This window comes from Phyllobates terribilis, unplaced genomic scaffold, assembly GCF_046119375.1.
Source record: "Phyllobates terribilis strain yellow unplaced genomic scaffold, ASM4611937v1 Scaffold_8__6_contigs__length_399053987, whole genome shotgun sequence".
NCBI classification, from domain to species: Eukaryota; Metazoa; Chordata; class Amphibia; order Anura; family Dendrobatidae; genus Phyllobates; species Phyllobates terribilis.
In genome coordinates this window covers 294,416,265-294,444,181 of record NW_027362768.1, presented here as the reverse complement: position 1 = coordinate 294,444,181, position 27,917 = coordinate 294,416,265, and the positions used below count along the sequence as shown (strand labels likewise).

General features: G+C 45.8%; 1 protein-coding gene across 1 annotated transcript in view; it reads right to left on the bottom strand.

Annotated features, from left to right (window-relative positions):
• STAB1 (stabilin 1) overlaps positions 1-27,917 on the bottom strand; it is a 220,560-nt gene that overhangs the window by 61,774 nt on the left and 130,869 nt on the right. Inside the window, exons 40-49 of the mRNA XM_073644427.1 lie at positions 27,797-27,842; positions 26,168-26,247; positions 23,578-23,703; positions 22,159-22,232; positions 21,649-21,723; positions 18,012-18,131; positions 10,611-10,658; positions 10,441-10,524; positions 8,340-8,483; positions 1,087-1,212 (exon numbers count right to left, since the gene is read on the bottom strand). Of these exons, the coding sequence (XP_073500528.1) occupies positions 1,087-1,212; positions 8,340-8,483; positions 10,441-10,524; positions 10,611-10,658; positions 18,012-18,131; positions 21,649-21,723; positions 22,159-22,232; positions 23,578-23,703; positions 26,168-26,247; positions 27,797-27,842 (923 nt within the window). The remainder of the gene's footprint in view (positions 1-1,086; positions 1,213-8,339; positions 8,484-10,440; positions 10,525-10,610; positions 10,659-18,011; positions 18,132-21,648; positions 21,724-22,158; positions 22,233-23,577; positions 23,704-26,167; positions 26,248-27,796; positions 27,843-27,917) is intronic.

The window sequence follows — 27,917 nt, the reverse complement described above, 5'->3', positions numbered from 1 at the left end:
AATTAAAATTTAGAATTTTTAGTATGTTGTGTTTTCCCCTTCTTCTGGCCAGCCGTCCTCTTCTGACTCCAGCGATTAGTCTTCTCGAACCAGGGCACAAATCAATTCAGAGGACACAGAGTTCATAACAACAACTAGAACTTAACTTTACTTGGTAACTGGCAATATTTACAGGCAGGTATAAAGGATAAGGCCCAACGGGTTGTCATCTTTCCCACACTGAGCTATTAGGGAATGTGAGAACAGGTTGAAATTTGTAGTATACAGCAAGAAAAGATTTTTCCATCACCAGGAGCAAAACAGTAACAAGACATGACATGAATCTGCATAACTAATCATTTGCTAAATAGTTGTAAGTCAAATTTATGAATGAGATAACCAAGATGAAGGTCTAGAAAATGATTGTAGTCTCATGTTCGAAGCAGCAGTGGATGGTGAGATATGGAGCCTGAAAGTCAAAAGTTCAAAACATCGTTACCCTTTTGCTCATCACTGTACCTGTGATGACCTGCAAAAGGTTGGGGACCACTACCATACAACAAACATTTTTCTTTGCATTTTCATGTCATCTAATAGGATTGAATAATCTTTTTTTTCCCCAAAAATGCAACTTTTTAAAATTCACATTGAAGCAGATTTGTCACAAGATTTTACAATTCATATTACAAACATTAAAGAGATCTCTTATAACTACCAATGAGACTGTTGAACTTACTTTCAAAACCCATGTCGGAATAGCTGTGTAAACCTTTCTGACACTTTAAGCCTTATTTTCCTCCACCAAGTCGGATTCACAGCCCCTCAGTGCCCCTCCCCTCCTGCTGAGATCTCACACTGCTCAGTACAAGCTACATCTGTAAGTTAGGCAGAATGGCTAGACTCATGAGCTCTATCACTAACTGCATTCATGCTAATTTTAATGCCATATTTATACAGTGATTCTGAAAAAAAATTTTCAAAGTAAGTAGACCAGCATTATCAAGTCTTAGATATACATTTAATGTACATAGTTTGTAGTGTGTAATATGGCGACAGATCCACTTTCAGCTTTAGTATTAATATAAATAGAGTAGATTATATACTTACCTTATTTAAACTACTGTTCTCAGGAACCTCTGGGATCAAAACTTGGTCAATAATATGAATTACTCCATTTATTGCCATTATATCACTCTTCGTTATTCTAACAAAATCATTTAAGTACACTTCACCCTAAAAATAATTAAAAACAAATTACAATAAAATTGCGTATCAGGGTAAGTCTGAAGGAAATTCTATTAAAGAAAATCAGGAGTGAAGTAGTAACCCTGAGCCCAGCAGGGACCAAGGTGCCACCATCCAGCTACACCAAACAGGTGTATATGCCCTTTCATTGCTCTTTAAAGGGATTGTCTGGTCTTAAACTATAAGTCTGTAGTCACTCTATGTGACTGCAGACTTGTGAATCCTCACATTGTACGCATCACGCGTTGTTTTCCAGTGCTGGCGCAGAGAGTGGCAGGCGCATAACTGTAAGTATTTGATTTGCATCAAAAAGGCAATTTTTAACTGGATTCAGGGCTGAATACTCAACTTTTTGCTACGTATCACATCTGGTCGGCAGGGCTGTATTTGGAGTTTCTGCTGCCCTAGGCACTGTCAGTGGTCGCCCCCCACCTCACCCCCCGGTCACGCCCACCCTCACCCCGTGCCCCCTCGCATCCAATATCTTCCCCCCCCCGTCGCGGCCGTTTCCCCAAGTTTCATGTAGCTTCTCCCCCCCCCCATTCCATGTAGCACACATAAAAGGTTGGGGGGAGGGGGTGGGGGGGGTGGGAGCGGCCCACGCAGACCACAGGGCTGCAGCATTGCATATGGGGGTGGGGGGGATGGGAGCGGCCCACACAGACCACAGGGCTGCAGCATTGTATATGGGGGTGGGAGCGGCCCACACAGACCACAGGGCTGCAGCATTGTATATGGGGATGGGAGCGGCCTACACAGACCACAGGGCTGCAGAATTGCATATGGGGGTGGGGGGGATGGGAGCGGCCCACACAGACCACAGGGCTGCAGCATTGTATATGGGGATGGGAGCGGCCTACACAGACCACAGGGCTGCAGAATTGCATATGGGGGTGGGGGGGATGGGAGCGGCCCACACAGAACTGGGCTGCAGCAAGCACTGCAGCATTGCATATGGCCCATATGCAATGCTGCAGTGCCTGATGCAGCCCATGTCTGGGATTCAGACCCCACTGTTTCCCTCCCTGCTGCTGCCTGCCATCATGTCTGACCAGTGACAACAGTCACAGACTAGTCAGACTCCTCCGAGTCTGAGACTAGTCAGAGACTCAGGCAGTCTGGGCTCTGTCAGGCTGGCACTGCTGCTCGCTGGCTGTACTGTCTGTGCACAGCACAGAACACAGTACCAGCGGCAGCTGCTGACTGCGCGTCTGCGCCTAAACTATGATCCCGCCGCCCGCCTCGCCGCCTGCTGCCCACCATCATCAATTATGCTGCAGAGCAGACTATCTGCAGAAGCGGCAGCTCCTCAGCCAGCATCATGCACCGGCACCACGGCCCGGGTGGCAGTGTCGGCGCAATGGCACATCACAACAGGACACAATTACCGGCGCTGCCTGCTGAGATGAGACGCCGCCAGCGATGTGCTGCCCGGGCCTCCGCGGGAACTTCAAGTGCCCGGGCTCCTCCTCTTCTTTCCAGATCGCAGCAGCAGAGCAGACTAGAGAGGTGAGGTGGGTGGGCGTGACCGGAGGGCGAGAGGGCGCAATCAGGGGTGGATTAAGAGTAGCAAGGGCCCCAGGCAGTTTAGAAGGCGCGGGCCCCCCCCCCCACACACACACACCTGATGTATCACATGTCACATGATCCCCTGTCATAGATCATGTGATAGTTCACGTGAAATTAATTTGGCACAATATTAATTATAATAATTTTTTTTAGGCTGTGTGCCCACTATGCGTTTTTTAAGCAATTCCGCTGCAGAAACACTTAAAAACGCTTGGTAGAAGGTCTGCCATGTTCCCCAATGATAATCCGCATGTGCTGTGGACATGCTGCGGAAATTTCCGCTGCGGATTATCATTGTGGAAAATTCCACAGCACTACCAATTATTTTGCGGAAGCGCCATTGACTTGCATTGGAACGCATGGAATCCGCATCACTGCATCTGTACATGCAGAATCCATGCGTTTCAATGTGCGGATGGTACCCGGGTTTGGAGAAGAGGAGACTCTCCTCCAGACCCGGGTACCATAGCACCTGTAAAAAAAAAGAATAAAATAAAAAATAAATATTATACTTACCTTCTGATGGCCCCCGGTGTCTTTATCCGATGCGTCTTGGCTTGCCGGCAGCTCACGATGGTCTGAAAAGGATCTGCCATGACGTCATTTAGTCATGTGACGGGTCACGCGACCGCTGACATTGGCAGGCCATCAGAAGGTAATTATATATTTATTTTTTACCATTCTTTTACGGTCACACTATATAAATCCATGCCGGTTGCATGGATTTATATAGTGTGACCAAGTTGTCAAGCACTTTCCAAGTGATGCTAAAATCGCTTGTCAACCCACATGCGGAATTGCAAGTGAAGAACGCTTCACATCCGCATGTCCCTGGCAGGAAAAAAGCATGTAAAATCCGCATGCGTTTTTTCTGCCAGGGAGATGCAGAAACGCTCAAAAAAAATCTGAAGCGTTTCTGCATCGTAGGCACATAGGCTTACATTAATTGTATGACTCAATATTGAGCACACGTACCATCTATACACGGCGGGAGGCCGCACGGCGCCATCTATACACGGCGGGAGGCCGCACGGCGCCATCTATACACGGCGGGAGGCCGAACGGCGCCATCTATACACGGCGGGAGGCCGAACGGCGCCATCTATACACGGCGGGAGGCCGCACGGCGCCATCTATACACGGCGGGAGGCCGAACGGCGCCATCTATACACGGCGGGAGGCCGAACGGCGCCATCTATACACGGCGGGAGGCCGCACGGCGCCATCTATACACAGCGGGAGGCCGCACGGCGCCATCTATACACGGCGGGAGGCCGCACGGCGCCATCTATACACGGCGGGAGGCCGCACGGCGCCATCTATACACGGCGGGAGGCCGCACGGCGCCATCTATACACGGCGGGAGGCCGCACGGCGCCATCTATACACGGCGGGAGGCCGCACGGCGCCATCTATACACGGCGGGAGGCCGCACGGCGCCATCTATACACGGCGGGAGGCCGCACGGCGCCATCTATACACGGCGGGAGGCCGCACGGCGCCATCTATACACGGCGGGAGGCCGCACGGCGCCATCTATACACGGCGGGAGGCCGCACGGCGCCATCTATACACGGCGGGAGGCCGCACGGCGCCATCTATACACAGCGGGAGGCCGCACGGCGCCATCTATACACAGCGGGAGGCCGCACAGCACCATCTATACACAGCAGTAGGCCGCACAGCGCCATCTATACACAGCAGGAGGCCGCACAGCGTCCCCCCAGAGACAGCGGGAGCCGCACGCAGTCACGGAAACACAAACATATACAGACATATACATACACGCATAAAAGCATTTGAAACACAAAAATACATATAAACAGACATCACACAATGATATCTGCCTGCACACACACACACATATACACACACACACACTCTCTCATTCTCATACACACACTCTCTCATACACACACACTCACCATCTCCCGGCTCGGCTCCAGTCCTCTCCGGTGCAGCACTGCAGGCCGGGCGCGCACTGCGTGACGTCACAGCTAGGAGACACGGCCGCGCACAGGGCCGTGTCTCCTAGCAGTGACGCGGCCGGGCCAGCACACAGGGAAGTTAACTGCTGCAGTGCTGGCCCAGCCGGAGAAGAAGCAGCGGGCGTGCGCCGCTGCTGGGGGAGTGGTCCGGGGCCCCCCCGCCACAGTCTGCCAGTATGTGCCGCAGCGCCGCACATATAATGAGGGCAATCCGGACATAGACACCCCGGATTGCCCTCATTATAATCCGCCTATTGGCGCGATGACGGGGGGAGGAGGGGGGCGGAGCCACCCGGCCGGATCGGGGCACGAACCCCCCCAAAAAACACACACAAAAAAAAAACACGCTCAGGCGCCGCCCTCCCCGAATTCCGGCGCCCTAGGCACGTGCCTACAAGTGCCTAAGGGCAAATACGGCCCTGCTGGTCGGGACAAACTTTCCGTGCTCCTGCACACAGAGCCACAATAGGTGAGCTGGCTTTTTTTCTATTTGATGTGATTTGCATACATGCAGTCACGTGCAGACTAGATTGTATCTAGCCTTGCTCAATGCAAGTGTATTGAGTGAGGTTGCATACAGTCAAGTTGGAATGTGGCAGGAAGTAGGAAAATTGCATACTTGCGGTAACATGACTGCCCGCTCCCACCGCCGGCGCAGGAGAATCCTCTTAGTGCGCAGTGCGGGCAACATGAAGATTCACAGGTCTGCCGTCGCATAGAGTGACTGTAGACTTGTAGCTTAAAATTGAACAACTCCTTTAAGGTTAAAACTAACATGAGACTTTATGTAGCACTTATGACTCGAGATCAGCAAAAAGATTTGCAGATCGTGGTCCAACATTTATGACGGTACTCTGTGGCAGCGGGACCAAGCAGTGCTAGCTTCCTCTGCCAGAACCCGAATGTCAGAATCCCGGGTGCCTCTTGTGATTACAAGGCCCGACGATGTACATCATGATGTCATGAAGTTATGAAGACCCAGTAATTACAAAAGGCATCCAAGATGCTGGCATACAAGTGGTAGCTGAAGAAGTTTAAACTGCCTTGGTCAGACTGCCATTGAGTACCAATGAGGATGCCGGACCAGGGACCTGCAAATCTTTTTGCTCAACTGTACTTCTGACTGATGTCAGCTGTAACATGATAGTAAAAGGGGTTGTCTCATCTTCTTGTGAGAAGCACACCGTTTGCCAAGGAGCGGTGCAATCCTGATGCTGCACCACTGGCCAGAACTGTGCGCTCTCCAAAGCTGCAAGCAGAGTAAGTTTTGCCTTTGAAGTATTGGAGAAACACAGTGGTACTAAAGTAGGCCGGATCCAGCAATCTGGTCAGCACATACAAGATCGATAGAAAAGAGCTTGCAAGCACTATGCTTTTGTATAGGAAACTAGCCACTGCTAGACTGTAATGGTTTATTTCAGGATCTGGGCGCTCCCAGGCTTTGCAAATCCATAAGGTTACATCTTAGATAGCAATGGTTGACAGCTGTCTATTCAGACTCCCTCAAACACATGCATGCTTGGCTCGGCCAACAGAGATCGATTAACCCACTGCCAGACACTTCTGGTGGCAGCTTATGTCCCAGAAAAACAACAATCGGGCTCCCTAATCCAACATGTCAGACCACATCAAAGTTGAATGCCCAGGGAACCAAAGAGCCTGTTAAAGACAAACAATGCTACATTTTTAATAAAACCTAATTGCAAAGATATTTTTTTAACCCTAAATGCATACTTTTAAGTAAGAAATTAAGAATAATATTATATACACTGCTCAAAAAAATAAAGGGAACACTTAAACAATAGAATATAACTCCAAGTAAATCAAACTTCTGTGAAATCAAACTGTCCACTTAGGAAGCAACACTGATTGACAATCAATTTCACATGCTGTTGTGCAAATGGAATAGACAATAGATGGAAATTATTGGCAATTATCAAGACACACTCAATAAAGGAGTGTTTCTGCAGGTGGGGACCACAGACCACATCTCAGTACCAATGCTTTCTGGCTGATGTTTTGGTCACTTTTCAATGTTGGTTGTGCTTTCACACTCGTAGTAGTATGAGACGGACTCTACAACCCACAGAAGATGCTCAGGTAGTGCAGCTCATCCAGGATGGCACATCAATGCGAGCTGTGGCAAGAAAGTTCACTGTGTCTGTCAACGTAGTGTCCAGAGGCTGGAGGCACTACCAGGAGACAGGCCAGTACACCAGGAGACGTGGAGGGGGCCGTAGGAGGGCAACAACCCAGCAGCAGGACCGCTACCTCCACTTTTGTGCAAGGAGAAACAGGAGGAGCACTGCCAGAGCCCTGCAAAATGACCTCCAGCAGGCCACAAATGGGCATGTGTCTGCACAAACGGTTAGACACCGACTCCATGAGGGTGGTATGAGGGCCCGACGTCCACAGATGGGGGTTGTGCTCACAGCCCAACACCGTGCAGGATGCTTGGCATTTGCCACAGAACACCAGGATTGGCAAAGTCACCACTGGCGCCCTGTGCTCTTCACAGATGAAAGCAGGTTCACACTGAGCACATGTGACAGAGTCTGGAGACGCAGTGGAGAGCAATCTGCTGCCTGCAACATCCTTCAGCATGACCGGTTTGGCAGTGGGTCAGTAATGGTGTGGGGTGGCATTTCTTTGGAGGGCCGCACAGCCCTCCATGTGCTCGCCAGAGGTAGCCTGACTGTCATTAGGTACCGAGATGAGATCCTCAGACCCCTTGTGAGACCATATGCTGGTGCGATTGGTGCTGGGTTCCTCCTAATGCAGGACAATGCCAGACCTCATGTGGCTGGAGTGTGTCAGCAGTTCCTGCAAGATGAAGGGATTGAAGCTATGGACTGGCCCGCCCATTCCCCAGACCTGAATCCGATTGAGTACATTTGGGACATCATGTCTCGCTCCATCCACCAACGTCACGTTGCACCACAGACTGTCCAGGAGTTGGCGGATGCTTTAGTCCAGGTCTGGGAGGAGATCCCACAGGAGACCATCTGAAACCTCATCAGGAGCATGCCCAGGTGTTGTAGGGAGGTCATACAGGCACGTGGAGGCCACACACAATACTGAGTCTCATTTTGACTTGTTTTAAGAACATTACATCAAAGTTGGATCAGCCTGTAGTGTGTTTTTCCACTTTAATTTTGGGGGTGACTCCAAATCCAGGCCTCCATTGGTTAATAAATTTGATTTCCATTGATGATTTTTGTGTGATTTTGTTGTCAGCACATTCAACTTTGTACAGAATAAAGTATTCAATGAGAATATTTCATTCATTCAGATCTAGGATGTGATATTGAGTGTTCCCTTTATTTTTTTTCAGCAGTGTATTATTATTGAATTATTATTATATTATACATACATACATACACACACACAGAGTCAACAGCTATCAAATGACAATATCTAATTCCAAATATCACATCCAAGGCACAATCGCTCTCATTCTCTGGATCTATTGCATTCTTCATAAAAGGTGATAAAATACAGTATGAATGTGGTTTATTGTTGGTTCCACAGAAGATGGAGAACAATCACTTTACTTACATTCTTTGTAGAAAATCTTATGCTGCCACCAGGAATTGTAGTTAAAGATATGTTCTGAAGATCGTCAATGAGAAGCTTATGACAGCCTACTAGGTGATGGCGGAGTAATTGGCTCACAGGATACTTTTTTGTCCACTCTGCAAACTAAAATATAATATTCAGCGCAACAGTTTATGTACTGTAGTAAAACAGCAGTGCAATGCAATGATCAGACGTTGAAGACTAGGATAATTCATTATAATTGATTGGCTCACGAGAATGTGCAGAAGACTAAACAAAATATTTGGAAATCCCTCTGGCAGAATAGGTACAACAAATATCTACAAGTCCTGAATTACGCGCACCATTGCTAGTAACATTTTCTACTAGCAATAAGCATTGTATAAAGCTGGCTATATACTGGTTCAGCTAGCAGATACTTCTCTGACGGCTCCCCACAATATACATGGTTAGCATTTATGTGGTCTGGATGGAGAGAGGCCAGAATTCGTCAGTGGAGGCTAATTGTTTGAAATCCAACAGCTCGATTTTCATCTCCCCTGACATCCCGTTTCTCCTCTCCCCTGGCATCCCGATTCTCCTCTCCCCTGGCATCCCGATTCTCCTCTCCCCTGGCATCCCGATTCTCCTCTCCCCTGGCATCCCGATTCTCCTCTCCCCTGGCATCCCGATTCTCCTCTCCCCTGGCATCCCGATTCTCCTCTCCCCTGGCATCCCGATTCTCCTCTCCCCTGGCATCCCGATTCTCCTCTCCCCTGGCATCCCGATTCTCCTCTCCCCTGGCATCCCGGATTCTCCTCTCCCCTGGCATCCCGATTCTCCTCTCCCCTGGCATCCCGGATTCTCCTCTCCCCTGGCATCCCGATTCTCCTCTCCCCTGCCATCCCGATTCTCCTCTCCCCTGCCATCCCGATTCTCCTCTCCCCTGCCATCCCGATTCTCCTCTCCCCTGCCATCCCGATTCTCCTCTCCCCTGCCATCCCGATTCTCCTCTCCCCTGCCATCCCGATTCTCCTCTCCCCTGCCATCCCGATTCTCCTCTCCCCTGCCATCCCGATTCTCCTCTCCCCTGCCATCCCGATTCTCCTCTCCCCTGCCATCCCGATTCTCCTCTCCCCTGCCATCCCGATTCTCATCTCCTCTGACATCCCGATTCTCATCTCCCCTGACATCCCGATTCTCATCTCCCCTGACATCCCGATTCTCATCTCCCCTGAGATTTGCCGTTGGGGGAGAGTCTGGAGTAACCCCAAACATTTTGAAGAATTGGTGGATTTGGCTGTCTGATAGATACTAGATTATTAGTAGGATGTCTGGGCAAATAACTAACTAATATAGTTCTGGGTAAATAGTAGAGTGAGGACTATCAGTAGACCTTATGGTACATTTAGACGAGCCGAAATGTGCCTTGACGCATGCTGATTGACTATAGAAAAGTCTATCAGTGCTTATTTACTGGCCTGATTACAGAAGCCTATAAACAATGATGGGGACAGAATGATCAGTAATACCGTCATTGGGTCCCCATACAGTATCATGTTATTGGCTGCAAATCCATTGTTTATATGGGACGACATTTTGCTGATAATGTTTTTTTTTGCCAGCATAAATGATTCGGTTACTCAGCGAATGAGAATTTGGCCCATTTTTGTCAGGTCCTCGCCGGCATGTTTACGCAGGCAGATAATTGAGAACACGAGTTAAGATTCTGATTAATGACCACCAGATTATGGAAACATTTTAGGTCCACGAAACAGTATATTTTGTCGCTACCCTTTTCATGTTGTCTTTAGAGTTGGTGCGAATCGATTTGCAGGATCCACGTCAGTAATCTGTGGCTGTCATTTGGGAGCCTGGGAACTGTCTAACACCTCCCGCCATACATGGCTCTTCTGTTGATTAGCTGGCCTGTGACGACATCATGCCGCACATGTTAATCGAAAAGAAGAGCCGTGGATGCCGGGGATGTAGGAGGCGCTTCTCAGGGCTCCCATCCAATGGCCACAGATTAAAGACCCCTGGACAGAGTCTTGTGATCCATCTGCACAAACTTCCCACCAGGAGAATTTGAAATAAAATCCTACTACAGTACAGTTCTTACCTTGGTGCTGTTTTCAAGAACCTGGTTCTGTGGGACAAATACAGTAAAATTTCCGCCTCCTGATAAATCCATAATGAGGTTATTCTATGCCAAAAATGACAAAGTTACAAATTACAAAATGTTTCAAAATTGTCTAGTGTTTGTTTGTATTGTGTAGTAATATTACGTACCTGGAGATAAGACTGGAACAAATTGGTTGCTGTAACATACTTCAGCACCTGAAAAATATTGGATTCATATATGATAATCATGGTGAGGAAGCATCGCCCTGACGCCTGCAGGGCAATTATCTGGCAAAGCCTTCCAATTTATTACTTACATGACAACTACGTGAAGTTTGCAGACCCCCTTAATAAATTCACGTCTCTCAAGTTTAGCAGGAAATATGAACTTTCAAGAAAAGGCCCCTAATAATATTCAAAATCTAATACCGCAAATGGAGCACTTTCCCACTTCAAAAACCAGACAGATCTGGCTCACTGCTTGTGGTCATGCGGAGTAATCCAGGACTTTGGGCTCAAAATTAAGTAATTTACTCCACAACACCTCGTCAGTTATGTCCCTTTCAATATAATTTATGGGACCTTTTCAGATAAGTAGACCCTAAGAAAATTCAGATACAAAACTGGAACTAAGAAACCACTCATTTTAAAGAATTTGAGAATGAAAATGTATCCTTAGGGCCAGTGTCGGACCGAGTTGGCATAGGCCCACCAGTAACATTGATTCTTGGGGCACACTGTTCAGTTACATGCAAAAATAACCTGACCCTAGTACCCAAATAGATGCAAAAGTATACGCAATATTAATTTTATCTAGCTTGTTTAATGAATGATTAGATTATACCTTTTTCTGCAAATTGTGAATCATAGGTAATAGCACTACTCATTAGCACTCCTTCACAGGGGCCTACCGGAGGATTCTCCTGTCCTCCAGTGGACCAGTCCGAGACTGCTGAGGGCAGATAGTAGGTCATCAACTTCATATCGGTGGGGGTCCAACAATCTGCACCCCCACCGGTCAGCTGTTACCAGCTCTATAAACAGTGTACTTAGTCAGATCATTGCAGTTCTATACACTGTGTAGTGGTCGCCCCCGGGTACTGCAGATCAGCTCCTACTGAAATGGATTTTCACTTGCCATTTCCACTGAAAAAGTGTAAAGTCTTTAGCAAATCCACAGCATTCCTGCAAACATTCAGCCCATGTGGACGTACCCTTGAGTTGGCCATACATGTTACATGAAAGTAGTATAATGGCAGTACAACCATTGAGGAACGATGTCTGGTCTAGTGTTATCATACACAGTTTAGTCCATGGTGGTCGTGACAGTCATTTAAACTGGTCATGTAAGTACACAGACACTGAGTGAGCCATCCTTCTGGTAATGTTACAGACAGGATACCCACAGTATATATGATAAAATTCTGCGTTTTCGTTTTTCCCTCCCCTTTTTCTAAGAGTCATAACTTTTCTAATTCTTGTCGATATAGCTGTACTAGAAAATTGAAAAAAAAGTTCCAAGAAAGATGAAATGGTGAAAAGACAATTCTGCTTTTCTTGTGTTAGTTTTTTTCTGACTTTTTGGGACAATGTGAGGAGGGCGATACCAAACTTGCATAGTTTTGCTTTTATTAATTTAGGTTTGTGAAAAAAAATTTGTAATAAAAAAAATTGGTTTCTGTGACCATTTAATGAAACCCATAAGTTTTTTATTTTTCATAGATTGACCTGTGTGAGAGCTTGTTTTTTGCACCGCGAGTTAACATTTTTATTGATATCATTTTTGGGTGCATACAAGGTTTTGATTGATTTTTAATAATTATTTTAGGGAGGTGAGGTGACTGAAAAATTACTACTCTGAAGTTTATTATTAGAGTTAATTAATTTAATATTTTGATTAACTGCATTTTTACAGGTGCCGTGATACAAAATATGCTTTTTTTTCAAGATGTTAAAAAGAGGGGGAGTTATTGAAATTTTTATTTAATTTTAATTTGTTCATATATTTCTAAAAACTTTTTTTTTTATCCTTTTTACTCACCTGTGGGGGGACGACAACTTTGAACTCACAAAAATGTAATGTCTTGTTCTACTATACATACTGCAATGCAACAGTATTATATAGAGAAAGTGGTGTTCTCCTATGAAGCAATAGGCCGGACTTCATAAAAGTGTCTGCATGGCAGAGACAGGGGTTGATAGTAGACCCCCAGCTGCCATGCCAACCAATTGGCTTCCCGCAGTTGGGCGTCGAGGGCCGATGGGAGCATGTGTAGCACCCCGAGGGTTCGGTTGCTACAGGGGTATTGCACCTCAACCAGAGGTGTGGTATTCCACTCCCAAGTAAGGATGGAGTATGGACCAGGGCTCAGTTAGCTGCATACACCACACACACCCCATTTCCGGGGGACAGCTCTACGGTGCTCCCATTTATATATATATATGCAGGCACATCTGACTATGTCCCTGGCTGGAGTGGGGAGGGGGGAGGAAAACCCAGTGATGTAGGAGCAGATAGGGGTTGGGTTCTGAGCATAGGTAGGAGCTCATTGGGTGCTGGTCATCTGAGCTCACACACCGAGGAGGAGGTATAAAAGTTGGGCACCATCTTAGTTCTGAGAGAAGTTCAGTGGAGAAGTGACAGGGAGCAGAGGCTCTGTAGGAGCTCTGCTCAGAGGCAGGCCTAGAGAAAAGGCCGAGGCCAGAGAGGAGGAAGGAAGGAGAAGTAGGCCTAGAGAAGAGGCCGAGGGAAGGGGGAGAAGAAGGAAAAAGAAAGAAGGAGAAGAGACAGAGAAGTAGAAAGGCTCAGAAACAAGAAGGAAGAAGGGACCCTAAGAACCCACGAGATATCGGGTGAAGGGTCAGGCAGAATAAGGGTACCGGATCCCAAATTGGTGGAGGTAAATCATCCCTCAGCCAAGAACCGGAGGTCGTGATCATTTATTGGTGCGACCCCCCGCCAAACCTGCTAGGAAGGCACCATATAGGATAGCAGGAAACGGGGCCCACGTTTGCCCGCATAGATCCGCGGCAGCTGGACAGAAGTTTGGTCACTGGTGGGGCATGAGCCAGAGAGGGGACAGAAGGGAGTCCTGTGCCATACTCTTGAATTGCCTGAGGGTTGACCGAGCCCCTCACCTGGTGGACGCAGCATGGCTTGGGCAGTCATTACCTGTACAGAAGTGGCTTGGAGTATACGAACTGTGAGTAAAAGACCCTGGACTGCAACACGTTGTCGTTGTGTTTCTTACCGCGCCAGCACTAACGGTACCGGGAAGCCCTGCACCACAACCCCCACCATCTACGCTCACTGCCCTGAGGCTACACTCCTCCCGTGGGGAGTTATACTATTCTCTGCTGCACCCACAACACCAGCCTCAGCGGTCTGCCCTGCAGCGGCGGTTCAATCTGACCGCAATCCACGGGTGGCGTAGTTGGACATTCATAACTATACTAATAGACTGCCACAGCATTTGGTCTGACCACCCTGAGCCACGGGACCAGGTTGCCACTACTACCCCCATCAGCACCGTACACTAGAAGGCCCGGTTCCGAGCACCCCACGGCCCAGGGGGCGAGTCAGCTTTTGGCGTAGTCGGCAGGATTGTGACCAACCCGCCACAAACGGGTATTGCGTGCCTGAAAAGAGACTGTTTCACTGTATTAAAGATGGCGCCCGCCCCAGAAGAACGGACGCCATATTGTGCGCGCCAAAAGACAACAGGAAGCCACCTCCCATCGTGGGCCAGGTCCCAGAATGGCGCCAAAGAAGGAGCCCACCCCCAACAGCCATGAGTGCGGCTGTAGAGATGTCCATCAAGGTGTGGGGGGGCTGCCCCTGAAAGTGATTGTCAGCAGATTGCCCCAAGACCACTCCCAATGGGGGCGGAAAGAGAAGAAAACTGTGGGGCCGGGTGCGGTTTGGATCCGTCTCACCGGACCACACCCGGAGATGGAGAGAGGAGCCAGCTCCAGCACCCTGGCGAGGGGCCTGCTACAGGCCGAATCCCCATGCAGCTTCACGGAGCTGCTAGCGCAACTCCCCAAGGAGGACCCGGAATACATGCGGGCTGCGCTGGAGGAGCTGGACTGGAGGATGGTCCGAGCACAGCGGGACGTCATCGCCGGGTGGAAGGAAGAGATGGCCCGGCGGGCCGTGACCCAGAAACAGGGGATGCTGCAACCATCCAGCAGCACGCCTGCCTCCGAGGGCGGTGAGAGTGGACCGGAGGCCAAGGACGACGCCGCGGAGGAGGCCGCAGCAGCGGAGGCAGGTAACGGGGACGTCCTTACCCCGAGTCCTGGGGCTGTAAACCTGCCCCTGCATACTGTCGCGGAGCACGAAGCCCCGGGAACAGTCACTGCCACCGCGCCTCCACCGCTACCAATCGGTCCCCAGGCCGACACAGCCGGCGAGCCCCGCCCCACGCCGTGCCCTCTGACCCCGGGCGCGATCGGAAGACGTCCACGGCAGGCCTGGTCGCAAGGCCTAGCGCCTCCGGGCGCCGCTAACCCGCCAGCGCCCCCTACCTCTACCATACCACCTCTGGGCGTGGACCTGTACGCCCAACATACGGGTCCGGATGGAGAGCCCTTTATCTGGCCGCCCGGGTAGGTTAATCCTCGGCAAAGGGGAGGCCCGTCCGCGGAGGCCGGAGCCCCGCCTGAGCCGCTCATACCTGCTCCGGAGCCCAGGGAAGTTTCCCAGCCCCCGATGGAGGACGCCCAGTACGAGTGGGACCCGACCGGAGAGGACCTGATCGGGTTTGTACAGGAAACGCGGGCGGCCGCAGCCCGCCGACGGGAGTCTAGCCGCCAGCAGTTGGCGCTGTTCGAAAGGGAGCAGCGAGAACGGCGTCAGAGGCAGGAGCAGCTGCAGGCCCAGAGCGCCGAGCAGAAGATGAGGACCCGGCGAGACCCCTCGAGCTGCCCGCGGTCCCCGAGCCACCGGGACTGTTGTCAAGTTTCAGATGGAGCATGGCTGGGGTTTCATAAGAGACCCGAACACGATCAGCGACGTGTTCGTGACCCGGAGGGATGTGGAGAGCCACCTGCCAGAAGGTCATCGAGGGCGGGATCTATATCCAGGAGACGTGGTGTCCTACGCCCGACACCGAGGCATAAAGGGGTGGTACGCCCTCCACGTCCACAGAGTAGCAGAGGAGGAAGAGCAACACTACTCAGCACCTGGTGATCAAGAGGACCCGGACGGGTCTGAAGACCACCACTATGAGGAACAAGGCGCGTATGGAGGGTATCGCTACCAGTGAACAGTAGCATACCATTTTGTATAGTTACCCGACAGGGTACATGGGACTGTTTCAAATTTGAGTGTGGTCCCCGTTGGGACTGTTATGGGACTGTTACCTGTTAAAGTTGTCCCCTTCCCCAAGTTACCTGGCTGAGGACTGAGAGCAGCCATTCCCCATCCCAAACCTGCCCGAGGACTGAGAGCGGCCAACCCTGTAAATAGTTGCGCTTCCTAAAGCGCCCCCTATTGGTTTTATAAAAAAAAAAAAAAGGGACTGCAACGTCTACCTCAAGAGAAGTTTGCTAGACTTTTGCACCTTTAAGAAAAATGGACACCTGGTTGGAAGTTGCACCGCAGTCAGAGCACAAGAAAATGTTTTACTTGAAAATGTTTTATATGAAAAGTTTTATATGCTGCTAAATGAATAATATGATAGTGCAAATGTTTTATATAGTATCGGATAAAAGAGTTCCGGTAGTGTTCAAAATATTTTATAAAGTGTTGAGAAAGAGAAAATGTTTCTCATAAAGGGAATTGAATAATGTCGGTCGTTTTCTAAATGTAAAATGTTATTGAAATAGTTTTGCATGTCTTATAAATCAAATGTTTTTGCTCTTTTCCAGCCCGAGGACGTGCTGTGGTTTACCAGGGGGGAATGTAGCACCCCGAGGGTTTGGTTGCTACAGGGGTATTGCACATCAACCAGAGGTGTGGTATTCCACTCCCAGGTAAGGATGGAGTATGGACCAGGGCTCAGTTAGCTGCATACACCACACACACCCCATTTCCGGGGGACAGCTCTACGGTGCTCCCATTTGTATATATATGCAGGCACATCTGACTATGTCCCTGGCTGGAGTGGGGAGGGGGGAGGAAAACCCAGTGATGTAGGAGCAGATAGGGGTTGGGTTCTGAGCATAGGTAGGAGCTCATTGGGTGCTGGTCATCTGAGCTCACACATAGAGGTGGAGGTATAAAAGTTGGGCACCATCTTAGTTCTGAGAGAAGTTCAGTGGAGAAGTGACAGGGAGCAGAGGCTCTGTAGGAGCTCTGCTCAGAGGCAGGCCTAGAGAAAAGGCCGGGGCCAGAGAGGAGGATGGAAGGAGAAGTAGGCCTAGAGAAGAGGCCGAGGGAAGGGGGAGAAGAAGGAAAAAGAAAGAAGGAGAAGAGACAGAGAAGTAGAAAGGCTCAGAAACAAGAAGGCAGAAGGGAACCTAAGAACCCACGAGATATCGGGTGAAGGGTCAGGCAGAATAAGGGTACCGGATCCCAAATTGGTGGAGGTAAATCATCCCTCAGCCAAGAACCGGAGGTCGTGATCATTTATTGGTGTGACCCCCGCCAAACCTGCTAGGAAGGCACCATATAGGATAGCGGGAAACGGGGCCCACGTTTGCCCGCATAGATCCACGGCAGCTGGAAAGAAGTTTGGTCACTGGTGGGGCATGAGCCAGAGAGAGGACAGAAGGGAGTCCTGTGCCATACTCCTGAATTGCCCGAGGGTTGACCGAGCCCCTCACCTGGTGGACGCAGCACGGCTTGGGCAGTCATTACCTGTACAGAAGTGGCTTGGAGTATACGAACTGTGAGTAAAAGACCCTGGACTGCAACACGTTATCGTTGTGTTTCTTACCGCGCCAGCACTAACGGTACTGGGACGCCCTGCACCACAACCCCCACAACCTACGCTCACTGCCCTGAGGCTACACTCCTCCCGTGGGGAGTTATACTATTCCCTGCTGCACCCACAACACCAGCCTCAGCGGTCTGCCCTGCAGCAGCAGTTCACTCTGACCGCAATCCACGGGTGGCGTAGTCGGACATTCATAACTATACTAATAGACTGCCACAGCATTTGGTCTGACCACCCTGAGCCACGGGACCGGGTTGCCACTACTACCCCCATCAGCACCGTACACTAGAAGGCCCGGTTCCGAGTACCCCACGGCCCAGGGGGCGAGTCACATGCACCAACAACCCAACCATTTCACCCCTTCCTGATGTGCGAGTTGTGATGTACATGTGTCATATGCCGGGTTCGGAAGTGGTATAATATATGACGTTATGTACTTACAAGTGTAATCTGAAGATCTTGGGTCCCAATTAAATTCTATAACTGGGCAGTTCTAGTCCTGCCATGTCAGTATATGGTATAGATGCCTTTGGCCACTAGGTCACCAGGGTCCGGCTGGTGCCTCTACCTTTGCACCTCCTAAAGCTACACCCCTGTGAGATCTTATTCTCAAAAAGAAGGAAAGTAACAACAGAACTAAGGAAATGGTGACAAATCTGCCACCTAGATAAATTGGGTAGAGAACCTGGGAAATCTTTCCTGTGCAGTTGAAGCCATCCCCGATGAAATTAAAATTACAGCTGCAGGTACGTCTTCCTGGGCCATTGTATCTGCAGATCCCATATGGACTACATCCTCCATTATTCTGTGAAGAAAGAATAGATGTGTGAATAAAATGCGTGAGTGAATGAGACAATATTGGGTAATATTTAGAGAACCGCAGGAACCGGTCCATTAGACAGGTCAGCAATCTCTAGCCATGGGATGGGAGCCCAGAGAACCACCTCTCACCTCCCAGGATCCACTGCTCTTCTTTTGATTACCCAGCCTGGAACAATGTCACATGTGCACCACTCCACGACGATGACATCACGCTAGGCCGGCTAATCAATAGAAGAGCAAGGGATGCAGTCAGGTAGGAGGCGGTTCCCAGGACTCCCATCCAGCGGACTCAGATAACCGACCTGGCCGCTGGATCAGGGTCGTATGAATCGATTCGCAACAACTCTAGTAAAGCGAGATGAAAACAGAAAAAAGAGTAAATAGAAATTGTTCAGCTTAACCATTCCCACAAGTTATATCATAATATCTATTAAAAGGACCTTTAGACGTCTTGTGTTTCTAAAAAGAAAATAACTTGACAACATGCAAGCAATGGTTTTACATTCTGAGAACGCACTCTGTTAACCGTCACAGTTAATTAATCTTCTTCCGCTTCTGATAAAAATGCAGAATCAGATGTGTCAATTTGATTTGATTAAAAAAATCTGAGAAATTGGCTGAATAAACTAATCAAAAACACGGAAGTTTCAAAATAATAATATAAATTAGTTAAAAAGCGCCTTTCATTGGAATGAGTAGGAAAAGTTCCACTTTTGCCCATTTCAGCCACACCTCATATTGATAATCTGGCGTAAGGCATACATCCTAACCATCCATGTGTTGAAGGGAGAAGCCCTGTTTTGATCTCTATTCCTCTGTGATGAATTTGCATTAAATAAATGTACTACATTTTTCTAAAAATCATCAGTCTACAGTAGTTTCTTAGTTTGCAAATAATCTATATAACCTCAAACTTTATGTCTATTTGGTGCTAATTTATAGACGAATGAATAAGACTCTGCATCAAACTCTACATGAAGATCCCCCACACACTGCCCTTTATTGCCTCTTTTGAGACAAATTTTCCTGCTGCAAATTTGAAAACCGTATTCTGAGTGTAAACAGAAGCCAAATGTGGATTAGCCAGCCATTAGCAGTGCATAATGTGCAACAGAAAGCTAAAGACCAGTGTGAGGAGGCTTAAAAGCCATGCAATGCTCCTCTGGGAAATTAAATATACAAATGGCTTTTAAGCCTCCTCACACTGGCGTGTCAGACCAGGCATGTCACTTTCAAACAAAGAGAAACGTTACTCCTTAGATTCCAGTCAGAAGCCTCTCATACAGCCAAACCAGATCTCTTGCTTTGCACTTAGGAGGGGCAACACCCCGAAACACAATATCTGCAAATTGAGATTCTGGCTTGGCTTTTATCCTAAGCCATATGACAAGGCTCGTTAAAGGACCGATATTGACTATTTCAACTTCCAATAGGTGGCGCTAGAGTTCTAGTCCTCTTCCTCTCTGAAGAGGCAATTTGCATATTGTGCCACATAGGTCTTCCTGCACAGGTGTTGTCCTATACAGCAACCCCTTTCGGATGAATTCAGACATCTGTATATCATAGTCCAAGTACGGAGCGCGATTTCCAGACTGACGGCAGATGTCCTGACGCGAACTCAATAGCCCCATAGACATATATGAGTCAACTGACTTCGGGCCAGTAGACCTGCGGTCAGTCCTGAATTTTCAGTCCGTACTTGGACTGTTACATACGGTTGCCTATATTCGGTCTTAATCAGACAATCCTAATAATAAAGCGCCCTCTCCTTTTTATTACATACGGTAACTACACGAAAAAGTACACATTCTGCACAATTAAATAATAAAACAAAAAGAAAATCTGATAGCAGTCAAAGTTATACAATCATAAAATAAGCAATATACACATATTCAAGCCCCAGCCACTCTGGTGGTCCCCATCCACCCATCAACAATGACAAGTCCGTCATTCAAATAACCACTGCAGACAATCAGCGATCTTATGTCGCGCATGCAAGTGTAACCGCTGAGGACAGCGATTGACTGCAGGACTCACATAAATGATAAAGTCATCATAGCTGGGACTTGTAGATGTGAATATTGCTTAGTTTCTTACTTTATAATACAGGGTGGGCCATTTATATGGATACACCTAAATTAAATGGGAATGGTTGGTGATATCAACTTCCTGTTTGTGGCACATTAGTATATGGGAGAGGGAAAACTTTTCCAGATGGGTGGTGACCATGGTGGCCATTTTGAAGTTGGCCATTTTGGATCCAACTATATTTTTTTCAATGGGAAGAGGGTCATGTGACACATCAAACTTATTGAGAATTTCATAAGAAAAACAATGGTGTGCTTGGTTTTAACGTAACTTTATTCTTTCATGAGTTTTTTACAAGTTTATGACCGCTTATAAAATGTGTTCAAAGTGCTGCCCATTGTGTTGGATTGTCAATGCAACCCTCTTCTCCCACTCTTGACACACTGATAGCAACACCGCAGAAGAAATGCTAGCACAGGCTTCCAGTATCCGTTGTTTCAGATGCTGCACATCCCTTAGCACGCAGTGTTGAAGGGAAAAAAAGAGACCAGAGAGAGTTGCGTGAAAAACTGGATGGGGCGTTGCAGTGTTAGGAGAGGTGAAGTCGAGGTGAATATTAGTTTTTTTTTCCTTTTACACTACATTTATTATGCTTGGCGCTCTCCAACATTTTTTTCATCAGATAAAAAAATACTGTCGCGCTAAACAGCTAACGAATGGACATGGGAAAAAAAGGTGACATGCAATGATAAATATATCCATAAGAATTGCTCACATAATCCCTTCAAAAATCAAGGTAATTCAAATGTACACGCAAGTATTTACGATCAATACCTCTCCATAAATAGAACAAATAACAATTTGTGGTGTTATTTCATCTAGGTCTGTGGTGGTAACTATTTGTAGCATCATAAACTGATACTTTTTAATAGAAAGATATTGGTGAATTATTTATATTCTATATGTAAGATCCATATACCAAAACCCCACAGATTGTTATTTCTTGAGGTATTGATCATACTGTAAATACTTGCATGTACACTTGAATTACCATGATTTTTTAAGGGATTATGTGAGCAATTCTTATGATATATTTATATATTATCCCTTTTTTTCCCCATGTCCATTCAGTAGCTGTTTAGCGCGACAGTATCCAATTTTTATCTGATCATCTTGCTCCACGGCTTTGCCACACAGGACCCGTTTTTTTGTCAGCAGTACTTATCTCCTTGGGCGCTAGGGTCTTTACTTATTTTGTTTTTTACAATAATTATCACTTCCGGGAAGTCTGTACACAGACTTGCATCAGAACATTGGCGGCTGCTATTTTCCTGAATTTGCATAAAGAAAAATCATCCAAAAAAATTGGTGTTGAGTAAAATCAAACAATTTTGGGGAAAATTTGAGTCAAATTTAATTCGCCTTTAACAGGTTTGCTCATCTCTACTGATAAGTATAAACGAATATCAAACCTCTTTGCAAACATTGATTCCTGTACATGATGTAATGCCATTTCCTTCGTACCCCAGACGACAATTACAAGCAACCTGCAAAGAAAGTAAGAAGCAAAACACGTAAAAAATGTATTGAATTATTACGGTATCATTTATAAAAAAGGAAACATACAACCAGACACATCCACTGAGACATAGCCATTAGTAGATATGGGATTTCTTCAGCACAATGATGAAAAGCACATAGAAAGCAGCTCTTTCTACCATCATAAAAGATCAATAAAATAATCAAATAAATCAGTGTAAAGAAAGACTTTGATACGTTTTATTTTCTTATTATCAGAATAATTGTTATTAACAATAAAGTTCATTCATGGGACACTACCATCACCAGTATAATAAAAATATTCATTCAAAAGCAATATTGGCCTAAAGAAATAAAAAAATAAAAAAAAACATACAACCAATGAATATTTCTACAGCACATTTAGATCATAATTATTAGTAACTTTAAGGAGGGATATTTACCATGTCCGGCCCAGTTTTAATACATTCAGCCAAGTAATGACAGCCACCATTATCTTTCAGACATGCATCAATTTCTGCATTAAAATGGGGGGGGGAAGGCAAAATATTTATGTTACTAACAAAAACAGATATGTATCGTGCTCTCCTATCTAGCAGTGTAGGATAATAAAGCCACCACCATTGTGGTTCATTTGTCCGTCACAACCTACTTACACTCTCATCAAAGTTTGCAATCATCATTATTATATAGCACTGTGTACTTACAATTGCTCATTTCGCCTTTCTACCCAGATAATTCTTCTCTTTCTGTAGAGAGACAAGAATTATCTTGTCCCTACATGAATCATTCCCCTCTTCAACTCCTGACCCAGCTGCTCCGTCCTCTTCCCTGCCGGGGACTTTTGCAGTGACTTATGACTCACACAGGGAAAATTGACCTCCTGTTTCTACATAGAGCTTAGAAGGATTCAGCTAGTCAGTTTTAATGGAAAACAGAATAATTAGCTGAGTAGAAAGGCAAAATGAGCAATTGTAAGTGCTGAGTGCCATATAATATGATGATTGCAATATATTAAGAGGATAATTTTGATCACGTAATTAAAGAACTGACTAGCTGAAACCTTCTAAGCTCTATGTAGAAATAGGAAGTCAGTTTTCCCTGAAAGAGTCATCAATCACTGCAGAAGTCCCTGGTGAGAAGGGAGAAACTGGGGTCAGGAGTTGTAGACGGGAATGATATATGCAGGGAAAAAAGACTTCCCGTTTCTACATAGAGCAGAGAAAAGAGAAGAATTAACTGGGTAGAAAGGCAAAGTGAGCAATTGTAAGTACACAGTGCTATATAATATGATGACTGCAATATATTAAAGAGGATAAAAACTTTGATGGGAGGAGGAGAACTTCTTTAAATAGTGTGAATTCCCCAGTAGGCGCTTGCGCAGTATTGGGCACATGAATTTTTTTTTTCCCCAAAAATTCATGGCTTCCATGACTAATGTTTTCTTTACCATTGACATTATTTGGGGGAAAAAAATGTAGGTTTCTGGTGATTAAATGGTGTGAATCTCCCGGGCACTGGGCATCTGCACAGAACATGGCACACAAGGCTAACAAGTCTTGCAAAATAAAATGTATGACTTTATTTTCAGACATCCTGAACTTTGGTGAAAATTAGGATTTACTGAGGAATAAATGAGTTGAATTCCCCCTGTAGGTCCCTGTAAAGGTTTGGAGGCTTCATAAGAAAAGAAAAAAAAATTACATAACCTAAGCTATATGTGTCCTACTGAACTTTGGGACCTCCAGCAGCCTCCCCAGTATTAGAAAATGTTTCCATATCTTGTATAATGTCTCAAACTTATTTACATGGTAATACCAATAATGTTACCAGGAAGAAGAACCCAAATCTGTGCCTCTCACCAAGACAGATGACCCCATCTCCATTGTAGCCATCAATACAGGTACACCGCGCCTGTCCCAAGGCAGCTTTAGCGCACTTTGCGTACTTTGAGCATCCACCATTGTTCACGATGCAGGGATCTATTTCTGAAATCACAAGAAAAGCATCATGTGCTACATTGAAATGGTCATAAATGGCATAAAAAAATGGAGCAATTTCCGAGCTTGGTCCAAACTCGCCATTCTGTGTTCATTCTGGTCCAAACCATATGAATGGGTCCAAAAAAACCTAAGCGCACATAGATTCCATCTATGTTGTTTCTGCTTGCTAGAAAGCTGCTTGGGAAACATCTACAGTGGTGGCCAAAAGTATTGGCACCCCTGCAATTCTGGCAGATAATACTCAGCTTCTTCCCTAAAATGATTGCAATCACAAATTCTTTGGTATTATTATCTCCATTTAATTTGCTTGCAAGGAAAAAACACAAAAGAGAATGAAGCAAAAATCAAATCATTGATCATTTCACACAAAACTCCAAAAATGGGCCAGACAAAAGTATTGGCACCCTCAGCCTAATACTTGGTTGCACAACCTTTTGCCAAAATAACTGCGAACAACCGCTTCCGGTAACCATCAATGAGTTTCTTACAATGCTCTGCTGGAATTGTAGACCATTCTTCTTTGGCAAACTGCTCCAGGTCCCTGATATTTGAAGGGTGCCTTCTCCAAACTGCCATTTTGAGATCTCTCCACAGGTGTTCTATGGGATTCAGGTCTGGACTCATTGCTGGCCACCTTAGAAGTCTCCAGTGCTTTCTCTCAAACCATTTTATAGTGCTTTTGGAAGTGTGTTTTGGGTCATTGTCCTGCTGGAAGACCCATGACCTCTGAGGGAGACCCAGCTTTCTCACACTGGGCCTTACATTATGCTGCAAAATTTGTTGGTAGTCTTCAGACTTCATAATACCATGCACACGGTCAAACAGTCCAGTGCCAGAGGCAGCAAAGCAACCCCAAAACATCAGGGAACCTCCGCCATGTTTGACTGTAGGGACCGTGTTCTTTTCTTTGAATGCCTCTTTTTTTTTTCCTGTACACTCTATGTTGATGGTTTTTCCCAAAAAGCTCTACTTTTGTCTCATCTGACCAGAGAACATTCTTCCAAAACATTTTAGGCTTTCTCAGGTAAGTTTTGGCAAACTCCAGCTTGGCTTTTTTATGTCTCGGGGTAAGAAGTGGGGTCTTCCTGGGTATCCTACCATACAGTCCATTTTCATTCAGACGCCGATGGATATTACAGGTTGACACTGTTGTAACCCTCGGACTGCAGGGCGGTTTGAACTTGTTTGGATGTTAGTCGAGGTTCTTTATCCACCATCTGCACAATCTTGCGTTGAAATCTTTCGTCAATTTTTCTTTTCCGTCCATATCTAGGGAGGTTAGCCACAGTGCCATGGGCTTTAAACTTCTTGATGACACTGCGCACGGAAGACACAGGAACATTCAGGTCTTTGGAGATGGACTTGTAGCCTTGAGATTGCGCATGCTTCCTCACAATTTGGTTTCTCAAGTCCTCAGACAGTTCTTTAGTCTTCTTTCTTTTCTCCATGCTCAATGTGGTACACACAAGGACACAGGACAGAGGTTGAGTCAACTTTAATCCATGTTAACTGGCTGCAAGTGTGATTTAGTTATTGCCAACACCTGTTAGGTGCCACAGGTAAGTTACAGGTGCTGTTAATTACACGAATTAGAGAAGCATCACATGATTTTTCAAACAGTGCCAATACTTTTGTCCACCCCCTTTTTTAGGTTTGGTGTGGAATTGTATCCAATTTGGCTTTAGGACAATTCTTTTTGTGTTTTTTCATTGAAGACAAATTAAATGAAGATAATAATACCAAAGAATTTGTGATTGCAATCATTTTCAGGAAGAAACTGAGTATTATCTGACAGAATTGCAGGGGTGCCAATACTTTTGGCCACCACTGTATTTTACTTTAGCCTACAAAAAACACTGACAGGATTCATTGGTGCAGATGATTTTGAACTAATTCATGTTATTGTCCAGCTCTGGTTCATTGTGATATTTAATGTGGTGTCACTTTTGGATCAGATTTTTTATTGACTATTACGGTATATGTCAGTTAATAAATACTCATCTGAATATTCAAGTTGGTGTTTGTGCATAATTGTGTGGATTATAATACAACAGCTCTGATCATATCTGTGCAATGTGATTATACTTGTGAAATGTACTCATTCCTGTACCAATGAGATCATACCCGCAGTCCCTCTCAACATACCCGCGCAGTGTGAGCATACCCGCGCAGTGTGAACATACCCGCGCAGTGTGAACATACCCGCGCAGTGTGAACATACCCGCGCAGTGTGAACTTACCCGCGCAGTGTGAACTTACCCGCGCAGTGTGAACTTACCCGCACAATGTGAACATACCCGCGCAATGTGAACATACCCGCGCAATGTGAACATACCCGCGCAATGTGAACATACCCGCGCAATGTGAACATACCCGCGCAATGTGAACATACCCGTGCAATGTGAACATACCTGTGCAATGTGAACATACCTGTGCAATGTGAACATACCTGTGCAATGTGTCCCATTTCCTGCAAAACCAGCAAGGCACGAACATTTGGAAGTTGAGTTTGTAGTATTTGCAATGCAGCTGGTAAAAAAATGATAATTCCTTACTAAAGTCTTGAAACAATGATGTGAACACTTATGACAATGATTAATGATCAGCAGTATAGCCTAAAGAAAACCTGGTACAAAACTGAGGGTCCATCCCCTAACTATAACGTACCATTTTGGGTAATGATTTCACGCTGTAGGTATCTACATATCTGATTAAAGTGAGGTATTTATTTGTACAGTGATATAGATCTATCTACAGAAATTAAAAGTATTATCCCCTTTCAGATGCAGCCAAAATTCATTTTTATTTCCCCTTCTGCCAATAACCATAGCTTTTTCCCATCAACAGCCATATGAGATTAATTGTAGTTTTGCATGACAAGATTCACTTTACCATATAATGTTCTGAATATGGGGAAAAATTCAAATTGTTTTGAAATAATGAGAAAGTAAAGCAAAAAAAAAGAAGAAATAAATATAAATTAAAGAAAAAAAATGCAATTCTGCCAATGTTTGGTTTTATTTTTATTCATTGTGCAGGAAAAATGACGAGCAACATGATTTTAAAAGGTCAGTAAAGTTACGGTGATGAACTTGCACATAATGATTTTTTTTAAATAGTACATTTTTTTAGAACTTTTTTTTTTTTACATTTTTTTGTGGTTTTCCGAGACCTGTAAAGCTTTCTACTTTTACATTGATGGACCTGTGTGAAGGCTTGTTTTTTTTGCATGGCAAGCTGACATTCTTATTTCTACTGACTTGTAGTACATAAAAATCACTTTTTATTGCATTTTTATAGGGAGGGGTGGCGACTGAAGAACTAGAATTCTGCAGTTTCATTTTTTTTTTCTTTTTACAGTATTCATTGTGCAGGTTAATTAATTTTACAAATTGCTAGATCAGTAATAAAAATTATAAATACATTTAAATGTAATTACTTATTTAAACCAGAGAAAAAAATAGTGATTTTATATTTTTTAAACTTATTTTTTATTTTTTCTCTTTCATTTTTAGTCTCTTTAGGGGACTTCAACCTGCAATTGTTCAAATGCTAGTTCTAAGTGTTGCACTATGTAGAGAAAAATTACATTCTCCTATAAAACCCAGCCACAGTTTCACAGGAGGACTAAGAGGACAGCCATGGGGGCTATCAGGAGGCCCCCAATAACCTGATAACCCAACATCGTGTCACATGGGGGCTGATGGAAGCCAGAGCATGCATGTACCGGCATCATCGGTCAGTGACTGACAGTGGAATTAAAATAAAGCAACAATCTTAGCTAGTTTCTGGTACGAGCAGATGCCGGGTGTGCTACACAGCCGGCGTCTCTCGGGCATGGGGTAAGCTCAATTTTTAAGCCTGATCCATACATGCGGGCCAGACTTTGTACATACTATGATGTCCTACATTGAAAAGGGGTTAAAATGTTATCACACTTCTGCACTATCCCTGTACCACATGGACCGGGTTGGTATTGCCTGCTGATTCCCATTAGCTGATCACTCCTCATGCCCTGCAAGCACTAATAACACCCAGTTTCCAGTACTGGTACATGCTTTTATCATTATCTACTTACTTGGCATAAATGCTGCAGCTGCCATTGCACAAATCTGTTTTGAGATCTAAAAAGCCAATAAAGAATATATATCAACCTAGAATATTTTGAGTGCGGAACAATAAGTAGATAAAATGCAAAT